At 37.1% G+C, this 15,920-nt stretch overlaps 3 protein-coding genes across 3 annotated transcripts in view; all 3 read right to left on the bottom strand.

Moving 5' to 3' along the window:
• The window catches only part of apodb (apolipoprotein Db), a 313,363-nt gene that overhangs the window by 99,213 nt on the left and 198,230 nt on the right, over positions 1 to 15,920 (bottom strand). The gene's annotated exons all lie outside the window — the stretch shown is intronic.
• prtfdc1a (phosphoribosyl transferase domain containing 1a) lies at positions 481 to 11,803 on the bottom strand. The gene is made up of 10 exons (XM_058646951.1): positions 11,690 to 11,803; positions 11,421 to 11,457; positions 10,962 to 11,068; positions 10,240 to 10,423; positions 6,481 to 6,546; positions 4,862 to 4,879; positions 4,339 to 4,421; positions 4,000 to 4,046; positions 2,875 to 2,951; positions 481 to 632 (listed from the first exon to the last, which is right to left on the bottom strand). The coding sequence occupies exons 2-10, from the start codon at positions 11,436 to 11,438 to the stop codon at positions 585 to 587; spliced, it is 648 nt and encodes a 215-aa protein (XP_058502934.1). The 5' UTR covers positions 11,439 to 11,457; positions 11,690 to 11,803; the 3' UTR covers positions 481 to 584.
• enkur (enkurin, TRPC channel interacting protein) lies at positions 12,008 to 15,707 on the bottom strand. Its single transcript, XM_058646939.1, has 5 exons — positions 15,489 to 15,707; positions 14,914 to 15,059; positions 14,597 to 14,829; positions 14,235 to 14,381; positions 12,008 to 13,114 (listed from the first exon to the last, which is right to left on the bottom strand). Exons 1-5 carry the CDS (start codon positions 15,566 to 15,568, stop codon positions 12,941 to 12,943), a joined length of 780 nt encoding a protein of 259 aa, XP_058502922.1. The 5' UTR covers positions 15,569 to 15,707; the 3' UTR covers positions 12,008 to 12,940.

The raw sequence follows: 15,920 nt of genomic DNA on the forward strand, positions 1-15,920 counted from the left end.
ATTTAGCGACAGCACTGCTGAAAGCTGGCGATCGACCGTGATCGCGACCACGTTCAGTGGTATTTCAGTTCAGTAACTGTGTCAGACAGAGTCTGTGCTCCGCTCACGCAGAAAGCACTGAGCCATTCTGTGAACAAATCATTTTGGAGGTTCCAGTTGAAGGAACTCCGCCTCAAACTGGGAAATTCCGACACCCAACAGGAGCGTAGTATTGGTTTAACTGACGGTGCGAGTTTGGTGAATTCCCGTGTATTTCCTTCACATTTCCAGTAAAGTGTGGTTTCAGTCAGAAATAAACAGTGCAGTTTGGAGACGGTTTGTCCGGCCGTCTGCGCCCACTGTGGCTTTTCCATGAGTCAGAGTGGAGACACAAGGATGCCAGTGTCCGTACGCTCATTCCATCCGACACTAACACTCTCTCCCGGTGGGCAGAGTCTCTCTCTGTCCAGTTATGTCTCTCTCCACAAAAACGTCACATGGCCGAATATTCCTTTGTTTATTTTTTCACCTTCATCTCTTACAAATTACATACAAATACGTGGAGTGAAGCACATTTAAATCCTGTGCTGCTCAGTTGTGTGTAATCAAACCTTGTACTTCATCTTCCCAGTCTTGCTGATGACACAGATATGCTGAAAGAAAAATGGTAAAAAACATTGTTTGTGTTATTTAATCTGACTGATTTTAGTCATTTTTACTTATCGTCTTTCACACCAAGCATCAGATCATCGCTTTCGTTTTTGGCTTCATTTGATTTAATTACACATTTAGTCAAGAACGATCACCACAGGAAATGATGGTATTATGCTGAAAACACACTTACAACCTGTTACACGACACTGTTTTTAAAACTGTAGACCATGATTAATGGTGTTTGTGTCGATACGAGAGCAATTCAAACACACCGATACTGAAATAAGGGAGTGTTTGAGAAAATTATTTCAAATATGATATATGTTAGAAAATGCGATAAAATCTAAGAAATGTGGAGTAAAGGTTTTTTTTTTTTTTTACTGAAAACAGTTTCTCTCCACTCAATTTTCGTCCGTTTCACTTCTGTTCGTCTCAAACGTCATCTCCATCGCCACCCTAAATAACTCGTCTTTTATGCAATACTTCCTCTAGAGGGCAGTGCCGAGTACGAATGAGGAATATTACTCATTGGTGTGGATATTCAAATTTAGTGAGGTCAAAAGACTTTAACTCTGACTTTAAATCTTAAGAATGTTGCACATAATGGAAGGAAAATGACTTTTAAAGCAGATTCCACGCATGGGGGATCATTCATTTTAACGCTGGGTGTCCCCAGAGGACACGACTCATATGTCTCCTGTAGGACGAGGACAGATAAGATGGGGGAAGCTTTAACTTGATAATGAGATCCTAACCTCTGCATTCCACGCGTCACCATCTGTCAAACTATGCGTAATGAACACCAACCACCCCATACATACAGTACGTACAATACCACACACACACACACACACACAGAGCTGTGGGAGTCAATGTGTGCTTAGTGTTTTGCTCATGAGTCAGAGGTAAACGGGAGGTCAAGTTGTTGCTGATATAAATTAAAAATAAATCAAGCAACGATGGAGCTCACACTTGTTTTGTTTTGTTCTTTCTAATTTCAGCAGACTGAAGTGAAGCGAAGTGAATGTGACGATGGAAACTGAGGGATAAGAGAGTTTTAACACGGCAGCGATCAGAGAGAAAAACACCAGGAAGACACGTCAGGTGTGATTTTCACAGTAAAATTATTATTTGCATTAGGATAAAGAAGCTCATGCTCAAGGACTTATTATTATATCTCATTTTCTTGCACAGTGACAATTACAAAATAAAACTCGGACATTCCGCGGCAAAATTTGGATCGTGCCCTCTTCTAGGTGCAAATGTCGTCAGGTGCAGGACTTGAGCTAGTAATGGAGAATCAGTGAAAATTTGGGTGGATTGAAACTTTAAAAGCTAGTTTTACAAGCCCCTCCCCCTACATGACCCCCCTCCCCTTCCAAAACACAAAAATTGTAAAAAAACAGAGAGATATCATGTATTTCAGTAAAATGTTTTGGTTTCTGAGCGCCAGGAGGCTTTCATGAGCTCCCACATTTAATTTTGAGAAAAATGGGTGTGAATTGACAGAAGAATTAGTTTGTTGATAGTCAAGAGCGTTTTAACATGGGAGTCAATGGGAGTTTTGGCCAGAACTCTCTGCACTTTTAGGTGATTTTAAGAAAAACTGAATACAACACACAGGGTTAGACAACGAGCATAGCAACGTTTTTATGTAAAAATTGTCTGTGTAGGTTGGAAATTGTAATTGTAAAATCCGAAAATGTCCAAAAGAAAGTACAAAACTTAAACCACGATTGTGTAAAAAACGTAATAGATATAAAAATTTGGATTTAGATGAAAAAAGTCTCAAGTCTTGTGACCCGTTTAAAGTTTCAACCACGTCTCCACGTTAAAGTATGAAGACACTGCGAGGCTCCAAAGTGGGCTGGGTTGTGATCCTTTTTTTCGACCGTTTGCCATTTGTGTGTATGTGGAAATCCACAAACAAAACATAAAACTAAAACAAAACAAATGCTACCAGTATCGGATATTGGCCAAAATTTGCGTTTCAAAAGATCCATATTAAACCAGAATGTCATGATTTCAGTGATTATAGCTGTGTTATATACAGTATATGAGGATGATACCTGGTGAGTGAGCGTCTCTTTGATTCTCTGTTTACTCTCCTTTATCCCTCGTCTCTTTCATCCCTTTCTCTCAGCTTTTCTAAAAGGTCATGTTGCTGCAGCAAAGCCACATCAGTGCAGACACTCACTCCTTCACTCCTTCACTCCTTCACTCACTCCCTCGTTCACTTACATTCAGGTCACGGAAGTATTCATTGTAGTCCAGGGCATAGCCGACAACAAAGCGGTTGGGGATTTCGAAGCCGACGTCTGTCGGAGAACAAACAGCAAGACAAGGAAGTTAATGAGAAACACGACGTGCGTGTGCTAGAGTGGATTCTGTGTCAACTTTCACTTTTAGTAAAACACAGACAAACTCCAGCAGCCGTGAAACAAAGTCAGAATTCTGACTTTAATCTCAGAATTCTTTTTCTTCAATCTCAGAATTCTGATTTGACTTTCTTTAATCTCAGAAGTCTGACTTTAATCTCAGCATTCATGCTGTTTTGTTTTTTTACTTTCTTTCAAAAACATCTCCTTACATGTGGCACTAATACTTTTCCATAATGTAACAAAGAAATCGTAAAAACTGAATCATTTTGGTTTGTGGACATTTGTGGACATTTTAAAGAACATCATCATTTCCAGGTTTGGTAAACACTGATCAACATTTTCCGACATTTTCCGACATTTTAACGACCAAACAAGTCCTTTATTAATCATAAAAATAATCAACAGATTTATCCCTCGTGGCTTTTGTCTTCATGTTTTTCTTGTTTCTGTTCGTAAACATCCTGCACTTGCTTTGTAAACCTTGCTTTTAAAGGATTAATGACAATGACATGTTATTATTGTGGTTTTTATCCACATTTTTATGTCTTTTCATGTATTTAATAGTTACCAATGAATCATATCAACTCTTGTAAGATTATATGCCTTTTATTTATTCTTGTCCACAGCACTGCACTTTGCTTCACTGTGGTTGTTTTAAAGTGCCTTGCAAATAAAGTTGGACTGGATTGGATTATTACAACAATTATCATAAAGAAGCCACAATTAGGATTCAGATTCAAATCCCGATTTACAGTAAGCGATGACAGATACAAAAAAGTGAATAGTTGAACTCATTTACTGTAAAATCAGGAAATGCTCAAAATGATAAAACACATAAAGTTACTGGTGAAAAACCTTATTTCCGCTTATTTACATCATGTTATTTATCTGTTAGAGATAACCAGAGATTTTTAATGATAAAATAATTGGTGGAACTGTCTTAAAGGTTCAAGTAACATCATAAAAACACACTTAGAGTACTTACAGTCTGTTAAATGCTCAGCCATGTTGGGGACCCTCTTCACCAGCAGACTAAAACACAAATCACAACGCTGTGATCAACAACAACCTGTCTACGTCTTATTGTTAAAAAACATCTTTTTCCCACTGATGACACAGGTATTGATGCAGGATGGAGAACATGAGGAGAACATGACAAGAACGTGAGGAGAACATGAGGAGAACGTGAGGAGAACACATGAAGAGAACATGGGAGTGACTGTGGACAAGCGATATCTACTTTTGCTTGTTTCGTCACGCGCTTGACATTTCCACTGGCGGGGGAAAAACACAGATGATTATGGAACTGACTGACATGGCTCACCCCGCGACCTTGACCATCTTGGGTTCAAAGGTCTCCACATGCTTCCGAAGGGCCTTCATGGTCTTTCCTGTGTCAATGATGGCCTGAGGGAAGGGAAGAGCAAAGGGAAAAGAGTGAAGGACATGTGAGTGTCCCTCAGAAGAACAGAGACATTATGCTGAGATGTTAAGCTCTTTGTGTTGAGCAGAGTAATAAATTACAGTGTAGAGCAAACACGAGCAGATTATGTTCTCAGGGTAAACAATCCCTGTGATCGTGTGTTCAGCGCAAATCCACTCATGTTTACGAGTGAAGTATCATCTTTTGTCCTTTTGTAAACCAGAGGCAAACGAGACAAAAGTATAACATGAAATATTAACTTGATTAATGTTTATTCTCTCCATTAAAGATCACGTCAGTGAAGGAAATAAACATTTAATGTAAAATGTAAACATGAATGGATGGATGGATGGGATATAGAAATATAGATATACAGATATATATATATATGTATACACACTGTATAATAAATGAATAAACTCACCTCAACAATAAGCACACACTGGTGAAACGATATAAAAACAAGAAAACAAAGGTTAAACACATTAATAAACATGTTTTCAGGCTCAGTGAAGATATAGTCTGTTTAAAGGTTGTTTTTGTGAATTGCACTTGCTCCATTATTGGTAACTATAGTAATAAGAGCCGTAAAAACCCAGACACGTTGTTTTCTTCTCCGCAGTAATGAACATCTGTGTCTAAAGTGAGCAGAAGTCACTTAATGTGAGCGTCTCGGTTTTGCACAATTTCCCCCTCCAGTTGAACCGTTTCAAACCACTCGTTGTTCTTTTTGGCCGCGTACACCGAGCCTCTTTGTGACAGCAGCGGAGAGTATCTATGGTTTGTGGAGAGTGGTTGGAGAGAATGCAGGCACTGCGCCAGTGTTCCCCGTCCACACCTGAACACTGTTACATAACACTGAGAGAAATTGGACGGGGACGTTTAAAAGAAGAGAGAAACTCAAACATAACAAACCTGTCCTACAGCATATTGCAAACTGTAAACACACACTCCACAGCCAGTTGGACAACTGTGTGTAAACAATCGAGGATTTTCAACTATGATCCTTGAGTTATGGGTAATTTAAGTCGGTCATTGATTCTGACGATCTTTATTTAACCCGTCATGTGACTAACTATGTTTTTACAGTTTATTTCATGAGAGAAAACATAATGCTATATTAAGTCATATATAATGTCACAAGTATAAATAAGCATATTAAAATAAATATAAATATCAATAGAATGTGTACCATGTTACGTTGAAATGCTAAAATAGAAATAGAAGCAAACATAGAGAGACAGAAAGAGGGGAACGTTAGCATTCTAACTAGAAACAATAATGCTAGTATTATATAAAAACAGATAAATATGTTAGAATACTGACATAGAAAGAGAAACATTAATACTAATATTAGAAACACATAAAACATACTGACATAAAGCATACTGACATAGAAAAATAGAAGCAAACATTACATAGAAACAGAGGATGATAGCATGATAACAGAAATAGAAACAATAATGCTATTACACAGAAATACACACATTTTTAGCATACTGACAAACCTACTGAGCAAACATGATAACATATTTATGTGTTTCTATGTTAGCATGCTATCATATCCCTCTGTTTCTATGTAATGTTAGCATACTAACATAGAAAAATAGAAGCAAACATGCTTATATTACATACAAACAGAGCAATATGATAGCATGCTAACATAGAAATAGAAACAATAATGCTAATATTACATAGAAACAGAAATATGTTAGCATACTGACGAAAAAAGAGAAGCGAACATGCTAACATCACATAGAAAGAGAGGAGTATGACAGCATGCTAGCAATAAAATAGAAACAGATACGCTAAGCTAACATTTAGCGTTAAAGGCAGACTTAATAATATAAATTAAAGTACGTATATTAAGATTTTTTATTGTCTCGTGAATTGTGACTTGTGAAATCAAAATGAAACATTTCAGAATCGTACTCTTTAACTTACACTTTTTTTTACTTTTCTTTTTCTTAACCTTGTGACGGTTTAAACAGATAGAAAACTGACAACCACGAGACACGACGTAAACTTATAAAGGTCACACACCTTTCCACGCAGAAAAGACAGATCTCTGCTCCCTATTATGTGAAGGTCCTCTGTTGATTGGTCATTCTGGGAAGAAGAAGAAGAAGAAGAAGAATGTTTTAATTCAAGCGTGAAGATAATGTAATAATAATTTGTTAAATCATCTGCCGGGCCACATACAGATGCTGTCGGGCCAGTTTTGGGCCATGGGCCACCAATTGCTGACCACTAGTGTAACTGTACTGTTTTTACAGTTCTTTTCCTTTTAAGACGCCATAATTTACAATAAAAGATCTGTCGGTGAGCTGGTGAGGGGGGAAAATGGAGCCACATATGTTTTCTTAAGGACACTGTACTGTACTGTACCTAACCGTGTGTTTCTCAACAGTTCTGTTGGCTTTACTGTACACAGTGTATTTAATACAGAGCTGACGGCACAAAGGGAGACTTGTTTTGCAACGACCGTGAGTGAATGAATGACGTGCTGAGATTCCTGCGTAAGTGCAACATATAACCATTATATTCCAACGTTTGACTGGACTTGTTTTTGCCAGCAAAATTGCACAATATACTGTAAGTCACATTTGAACTTTATCCTCAGTTGTACTTTATTCAACTGCTTTGTACATTTGAAGGAAAACATCATATTTTGCATTTTTGGGGAGGAATTTTCAAAAGCCATACACAAAAAACAGGCACGTTCTTACAGAAGAACGACGTCTTTCATTTGAGATTCAGTCCTGGAGGCAGATCACATGACTTCATCATGACAAACAGCACCATCACTCAGATACTTCCCTCCAACAGCTGTTTTGAGCTGTGTTTTTAAGGTTTTCATTTATATATAGATCATGTTATGTGTCAAAAATATGATATTACTTTTGATTACTTTCATTTTGGGGGGATTTGTTGCAAGTTTTTCTCACATTTTGGAACTTAAAAACAATTTTTTTTTATACTTTTATATCTTTTTATACTATAGAAATAGCAGGGGCCGAAATGGCTCCTTGCACAAATTTGTGGATGGAGCGCGCCAAGATTAAGTTGCACCGAATTTCATGAAACTCGGTGGGAACTTTTAACAGCCTAAGACGAACAAAAAAGTAAATTGGGTCCACGGCCTCAAATCAAAAGGAAGTTGGCCTTTTATGAGTTTGGCGTCGTGATTTTCCTCCAAGTACCACCAAAGGAAGCTTGCGTATCACTGGTGGTACACAAACCACAGTTTGAGAACCATGGATATAGATGAACAGGATGTACTAAAGCATACAACTAGCAAAACAAGCATAAACCTGTTTACCCGTGAGGTGAAACTGACATGTATAGCAACTTTTCCACGAAATGTAAACAATGTGAGATATACGGGAAGGCAAAAAAAATAAAAAAACTCTCTATAATTCAGTTTGGCCTGTGGCTACTTAAAGAGGTGTGAGAGCCATTTGTTTAAAAAAATGAAACCCGTGAATCCTCCCCTTGTTTCGTAGAAGTGCAGAGCAGGAATGTTGACCACATGCAGAGAAACATAAATCTGACCTCTGCGCTAGTCTGTGCCAAAGTCCACACAAACGTAATAATAATAAATGACGGCGGCGATGAAAAACGATGCAAAACAACATCATTTTTTTTCATTTTAAACATTACCGTGTCATCATACCCTCGTGTTAATTCCATCGGGCTTATATGCATTCCAGGTGTCTGACAGTGTTTGACGTGAGCTGCTTTTACTGGCTGAAGAAACGGCGCCAATTAGCAGCCTGGTGTTTTCATGACCTGCAGTTGCTGCGTTGTCAATCATCACTGAGGAGGTACAGGCAGGAGTTCTTTATTAAACAGGAGCGACAGTGACATCTGGTGGCCGAGCTTGACAGTCATATAAGTGACTTCAATTGTACATGAGTAAAAATAAGGATAATTTCAGTTATTGATGAACTGACAAACAATGACAAACTCTCATTGTGGGCCTTTGTTATTGGGATAAATGTAATACATAATATTGGTTTTTAAAGGTCCACTGTAAGAATAAGTGAAATCTAAGGGTGAGACTGCAGATTCAATTTGAAAAATGCATGTCCATTTGATCTGCTGCAGAAACATGTGGCCACAAATTGGCGACCTTCATGCAGCAAGTACATATTAAAGACTTATTCTAAGGCTACTAAACCCAATTCTACATTTTTATAAACATACACCAATTATTGTTGGTGTATTCAACATTTTGTCAATAAATCCTCCAAAAAAGTTACACAGTGGACTTTTAAGTCTATTTTTTTCTATTATATGTAAATATACCAGATACTTATAATTCACTGTACTGTATAGAACCGATGACTTTTTCCTTTATGCTCTTTATCTATTTCTTTTTACTTTTAACTCTGCATTTGTGTGGCCAGCAAAGAAAGAAGGATTTTCATTACACAGAGAAACGTGTTTTTTTACTGTGCATATGACATTATGACTTTGAATCCTGAAGATGAGGGAACCAGTGAAATTTAGCTCAACAAATAAGTTCTTCAAATACACAAATTGCTAATTTTGTCACCTGCTAAACTGATTTCAGCTGATTTGTTTGGTTTTATTTAGACAACGGTAATATTGCGTAAATATAGATGATGATCACTGCCTTCAAAATACCTTAGTAAACATACTGGACGTTGACTTGGACCGTTACACTTATCTATTTTTACCACTGACAAGGGCAGAGTTACTGTGTTTGGAGATAATACAACTTTTTCTTATTTCACCAGATAATCTCAGTGCGACAGCTGTTTTTTTTTTTTTTTTCAACTGTTGTTTCGATTCAAGGGAATTTCTATTCAGAATAATTTAGTCCCAAAATACATTTCTGACCTGTTGGCTCACCGTAAACCAGGTCATCAGGGTCAGGTTTTGCTCTGTGTCCGCAGAACCAGGACTAAATAAAGCCGCTTTCAGTTTTTATGCCTCCAGATATTTGGAGATATTTGTGCGTTTAAATAAAAAGTAATATTATCGTCACTACTGCAACTCAGCCGTAAATGCAACATTTAATTTTCTTTCTTTTACCTTGCTATTTAAATGTTTTTATTGTGTTTTATTATGCCCTTTATATCTTTTATGCTGCTGCTGTTGATTTCCCGTTCTTTTTATTGTAAAGCACATAATAAACTTGCTCATTTTGCAGCTCTCAGGGGTAAATAATTCTAAAAAATAAAACGCTGTCGAAGAAAACTGGGGAGAGGAATATTATGATTAGAAGATTATTTTCTCTTCTCTGAACCTGTTTTCATTCCTTTATGTCATAATTTGTAAGTTTGATGTAAAAGCTAATAACGAAATAACGAAAACTAAAACATTTTAAAATAAAATAAAAAACTAGAGGTTAAAAACTAAATTGTGTAAACTAAAGAAATTCTTAACTGAACTTCTAAAATGTTTTCATTTTATAATGATTTTAGTTTTGTGAAGTTCGATGGAACTTGGCTTGCTCTGTCCATGTTTCACCTTAGGGGGGGCGCTATAGAGCCCTGGTGCAACGCACGGGACGGAGCATTATGACAATATCGCATTTTCGCCAGACCTGACCTCCATGCCAAGTTTCTTGAGTTTTTATACACGTTAACCCACTCAAAAATGACCGCAAAGCCAGAGAAAAACAATAGGTTCCTTGCATGAATTCCTGCCAGGAGCCGTTTCAGCCACTGCTGTTTGTGCTCGGGCTCTAATAACTAATATTAAAAATCGAAACCAAAATCCGAAACTCTTGTAACCTTGGTGTGTATGTGCATATTTAGATTCACTCACCATGTAGCTCTTCAGACGGATGAACTCCACCCGGGTCTCCAGGTACTTGTCGGAGTTGCGGCCGAGAATTTTGATGAACTCCACCAGGTCCGAGCAGAACTTGTATCCTCCCTTCAGGACGCACAGCACCATGATGTTGTTGTCTCCAAAGTCGTCTTTGATGTAGGTGGCCATTCGCTCCACTCTGCAGCAGAGAGAAGGAGAAGAAGGAGAAGAAGAAGAAAATAATTACGGCGTCAAAATTTAGTTCCACCGGATTTCCCGAAACTTGGTAGGAAGATGTTATAGCCCAAGACGAACAAAAAAGTCAAAAGGAACCATGGTCTCAACTCAACAGTGAGTCGGCCATTTTGAATTTTTGGTGATTTGGCATTTGACAAATTTCAAGTTCAAGTTCCCTATAAATTTGCCTTACATTGACCGATCCCCACGAAACTTCATGACACAAGAGACCGACCCCGGACCATCTACGGACATAAGTGTGACCAAATAGGAAGTCAGCCATTTCGAATTTAGCCGCCATTTCGCCCCGAAACAGGAAGTGCCCTCTTACTTGACCCTACATTTATCGATCTGCTCAAAACTTCATATGTGAGACCAGGGGCTTGTCCTGAGCACGTCTGCAAGCCATGACCTGCACAGAAGTGCCCTGTAACTTGCTTCATAATCACAGCATCCGACATAAAAAATGTTCATGTATGTTTTTCTTTGACAGTTTTTACCTGTTCATGACAACTCCATGTGGGATGTAAACACACTCAATGTCGTCATGGTAATGTTCCGGGTAAGTGAACAGGTCCAGACTGTAACCGGGCCAGTCGTCTTTAATCTATAGGACACACAAAAAATTGCTGTCAGGTGCTGAAACCACACTGTTATTAGAGATGAATAGTTTTGCATGTTATTTACAAAGAAATATCAGATTATTGCACAGTAACAACAAAATGTTAGACTATGTTCTTTATCTTTACATGAAAGGTTAAAATGTAATGTAAATGAAACAATTTTGAATAAAAATAGACTAAAAAATTGGTGGAGTAGACACCGGAGTTAAAAACACACCGATTTTAAAAAATAAAGCACTCTGAGGCTAATATCTAAGACTTTTACGTTTCAAAATTGTGACCTCTATGTGACTTTAATATAATTTCTGACAAATTTGGATTGAGTTTTCAACATACCACAATTCCTTTTTCCATCTCGGCATCTACTGTCGCGCTGACAAGGTGAAAAAAGCAAACAAACAAACAAAGATAGAGACAAAACTGTTAAAAAATGATGCCTAATAAAGTGGCTTTTCCATCTCCTGCTGAGAAAACACAGACCAAGGAAAGCGTTAAAGGACAAACTATGTTAGATACTAAACTAGGACGAGGAACAAACATTTAAATCTTTATCTGAATAATTCTCTGACCTGAATCTTCTTAGACTTGACCAAAGCATTTCTTACCGTTTTGTTGTTTTCTCCGTGTCCTTTTTGTCATGAAAACAGAAACTTATATGATATCCAGAGAAGTCCGGGTCGAGCACATGGTTCACACGGATCACACGGCAGTCATTTGTGTTTAAAAAGAACGTTGTTGTTGTTTGAGTGGAGGAGAATTACAAGGATAATCAGCTGCATGTGATGCTGCTGCATCACATGCACACACGCACACACACACACACACACACACACACATACATCCACACACACATACGACAAAACAAAGCAACAACAAATATTTGGATCGCTTTTATTTAGACTGAATGAAATAGATTCAAGTTAAATTTTTATAAAATAACAGAAGGAATAGGACGCTGTTAGTTCCAGTAAATTTCCAATATTCTTGGAAAATGCTGATGTTTTTGAGAAAGTGGTTATGTATTTTCATGATCCAGAGGAAAACTACATATTAAACATCAAATATGAACTTCTTGTCCTTCATATTTCAATATTATTACACTTAATTTATCTCATGAAAGGCCCAGTGTGAAAAAATTAGTAGTAATCATTCACATTTGGCAGAAACTGAAAGTAAAATTATTATTTTATTATTTTTAAATCAAAAAAACATCCACTTCGTTGGATGAATTGCCATTTTGGGCCACCATGTTTTTGCAATAGTCCCAGATTTGTTGCACACACGTGTGAAAGTGCAGCTTCTTCTCGTTACCGCCATTGTTTGCTTTATGACACTTTTGGTTGTTAACCTGTCATTTAAACAAATAAATAAATGTAATGAAATTAACTCCTTACATGTATTTATTTTGTATGAATAACAACTAAAAGAAATATGACATTATTCTATATATATGAATTGTCTTGACAAGATGTAGAAATATTTTGACAGGAAATAGGCACTTTTGAGCTTTGCCTGCCGGATTTGTACGGGAAACTCGAAATATATTACGACAGTTGGGGAAACCTAACTTAACTAGAACTAAAAAATAACATAAATGTGTATTTTATTTACAGTTAACCAAAAGTAGTGGCTCTTATTTTGAAAGCCAGGTTGAAAGATTCAGTAGTTCATTGTGTACGAATTAAATATGTTTTTATTTTAAGAGAATGAAGACTCAAAATGTAAATAAATGTAAATGATTTTATTTAAAAACCCTGAACCTGCCGTGAATTGTTCTGTTTTGATAGGAAGTAGTCACACATGCTCAGAACTAATCAGGTTTCTGGTCCAAATCAGGTAGAATGAGATTAAAAGTGCTAGTGTTTGGGGATGTAGATGGTTTTGAACCTCTCGAAGAGGTCGATGTCTTCTTCCAGCTTCTTCATCGCGGCCTCCAGTTGCTCCTTGTGAGCCTTCTTCGACATCGTGTCGATGACAAACGAGAGACTCTGATAGTCGTGGTGAAGCTCGTCCCAGTTCTTCTTCAAACCCTGGAGAGTAAAAATCAAAGGGAGATGGTCTTTAATCTGTTTATTGAATGATTACATGAGTTTATGTCTCAGGGAGTGCAACCATGAATGTGTTAAATTGAATAAACTTCTACTGATGATGCACAAGGATTCAAGACTTTCATGTCTAAAAACGTTCTCAGCAGTAAAGGCATGATATGGAAGCTTTCTGTCAAAATGTTCATTCCTAATTGAGTAAGATTCATGATTTTACTGCGATATTTGATGGAAAAAATATACTTTACTTAAAATTAGGCTAAATTACAGAAAAATCACTCTATCTTGCGTTTTTTGGAGATAATCAGAGATTATCAGAGACACGTATTTATTGAAAAGAGAAACTTTAACAAGGTAAATCACGAGGAAATCAAGAGTTCATGGCGTGACTGGAAAGATGTATGGCTCCCCCTTGTGGCATTTCAAAATAAATCTTTGGAGTGACTGGAAAAATAGGAAATTCAGATTCCATGTCCTCTGTACCTAAAAAAGTGGCCAGTGAATGAAAAAGGAATTTTCCTTATCCTGATATTTCAGAGTCACTACAATCAACGTGTTGTCAATGTTTTGTTGCTAATATTTTCGCAGTTTTTGCTCTATTGTTCTTATTTATTATTATTTATACAACAATGACACCATGAATTTATGTTGTAACAACTAGAATGTGTAGATCTGTGTTCACTTGAGTTAGAAAGAGTATGAAACAAAGAAAATTCTAAATAACACATTTTGTGGGTTAGGGTTATAGGGTTTGTGTATATATATATATATATATATATATATATATATATATATATATATATATATATATATATATACATATATATGCATATATATATATTTCTCTTTATTCATATTTTTTCACACTGTTACTGCCTTTATGTTGCTGTAACGACTGAATTTCCCCGATTGTGGGATTAATAAAGTCTTATCTTATACTATAAAGCCATTGAAAGCTATAAAAGGTTGTGTATTTTCTTAAACTTTCAAAGCTATGAGAGGAGGTGATGGATTTCCTGAGCTGTGAGTGCAGATGTGGTGTGTTTTAAGTGAAGGAAGGAGCTGCTGCTGCTGCTGCGCAGCCATGTGTTCGTTCCACTTCTACCTCCAGCACAGTCTGTCGCTCAGCGTCACTCAGGTGAGTCATGGCTCCCTGCTCCTGCTGGTCCCTCACGTAGTCGTCGTACTCTTCCTGTGCCCTCTGCTTCTCCTCGTTGCGCTGCAGAAGATACTCGGGCACTTCTCCGTAATCCTGCAGAAAAGAAACCAACCCGGCAATATTCAATCACAATGAGATATTTCTCTAAGTTTTTATTTGCATCATTTTGCATCATAAATACATTTATACTGTGTACTATTTATCGTTCCAAGTCGTCGTATCAAGTGTGCAATGATTGTGTAGAGCATGGAAATGTTCTGCCTCCTTCTTACATGCTGTACCATAAATAATTGTTTAAAATAAATTACCTTTTTCTTGATGTACTTGGGAACGAGTCCCGAATTCTCCAGACGCTGCTTGTGTCCCTTTCTGGAGTCCACACTCGTCGGCTGAGGCTTCAGTGGGACAAGCGTCGTTGTCCTTGTCATTTTCAGGAAGTCTCTCGTGGTTTGAATTCCCATGGTGGGAATGTCCGTCTTGGCAGGGACAGGAGGTTTCCTCGCTTTGCAGGTGTCTCGGACTCCCTTGGAGCTCTGTGTCTCTGAGAAGGACGTTCAAAATGAGTTTGGAGACACACACACACACATGATCGTTGCTCAAGATATTATAGACAGAAAATACTCACTTTCGTGCAGTTTGGGCTCTTTTGAATGTTTCTTTAGGTATTTGTCGGGACACGGAGCCTCGACCTTTGCTGGTCCCATCGTTCTCATTGCATCCTGGTTTTCCTTTTTCTCAAGAATAACTGTTGGTCTAAACTTGGACAAGTACCTGCAGACACAGAAAATAAACATCTCCTTACTTTTCTCCCCTAACTATAAACCAATATCAACACTTTCCACAATACATTTCATTAATATACAGTTTTTTTGTTGAATGAATTTTGCCTTTGAAATGATTTCTAAGAAAATTCATCAAAAACCGATTAATTTCATGACAAAATCATCAATCATCTTTATTTATTAAAAACAATGTTTGTAACAGAGCAAAAGAGAAGTCTCAGACAAAATATGACATTTAAAAATACAATTACAAAAGTGAAACCTCAAATAAGGCAGCTAAATAAACTATTTATTAAAGTTTAGATAACTTTAACTCGTCTTTATTTTCTATGTCTGCTGACGACATAGTAGCAGTTCTACTTACCACCAACTAGTTTATTTACTAGTTATCCAGATTAGCTCCAGATGTTAAACGTACCTGGGCGGTTTTTCAGTGTTCACCTCGGTTTTGGTTAAAGGATTGTAGACGCTTTCTCTCGGATACAGAACGTTCGACATGTTGAAAAATACTTAACAATAACTATAATTAATATTGTTATATATTTTGAATACTGTTATGTCTTATTAACTTTGGCTAATAACTAAAAAAAAAAAAACAGCGCCACACGCTGAGCTAATATTAGCCACAACTGTCTTGGGTCCCTGTGTGAAATGTTTGATGGACACACTTCCGGCTGGTTGCTAGGCGACTGTGGTTTAAACGTTGCATTCACGTACACTCGTAAAGTACTACATCGCAAATATTTGATGCCAAATTGTGTATTTTGTATTTTTTTCTTTTCTATTCTATTCTGCCTTTATTACCAAATCAACGTTTATTTTAACCTTATTTTTATCAATTCGTTTTTTT

This window comes from Solea solea, chromosome 1 (assembly GCF_958295425.1).
Source record: "Solea solea chromosome 1, fSolSol10.1, whole genome shotgun sequence".
Lineage (NCBI taxonomy): Eukaryota > Metazoa > Chordata > Actinopteri > Pleuronectiformes > Soleidae > Solea > Solea solea.

Excerpts from the sequence above, each read along its gene's own strand:
- prtfdc1a (XM_058646951.1), bottom strand. Across the intron at positions 4,047-4,338 it reads AAGATGGTCAAGGTCGCGGG|TCTGCTGGTGAAGAGGGTCC; the intron begins GTGAGCCATGTC and ends TTTGTGTTTTAG. Across the intron at positions 2,952-3,999 it reads GGCTGAGCATTTAACAGACT|ACGTCGGCTTCGAAATCCCC; the intron begins GTAAGTACTCTA and ends GTTCTCCGACAG.
- enkur (XM_058646939.1), bottom strand. The coding sequence starts at position 15,568 with ATGTCGAACGTTCTGTATCCGAGAGAAAGCGTCTACAATCCTTTAACC. Across the intron at positions 14,830-14,913 it reads AGAGCCCAAACTGCACGAAA|AGACACAGAGCTCCAAGGGA; the intron begins GTGAGTATTTTC and ends CGTCCTTCTCAG. Across the intron at positions 14,382-14,596 it reads CCAAGTACATCAAGAAAAAG|GATTACGGAGAAGTGCCCGA; the intron begins GTAATTTATTTT and ends TCTTTTCTGCAG.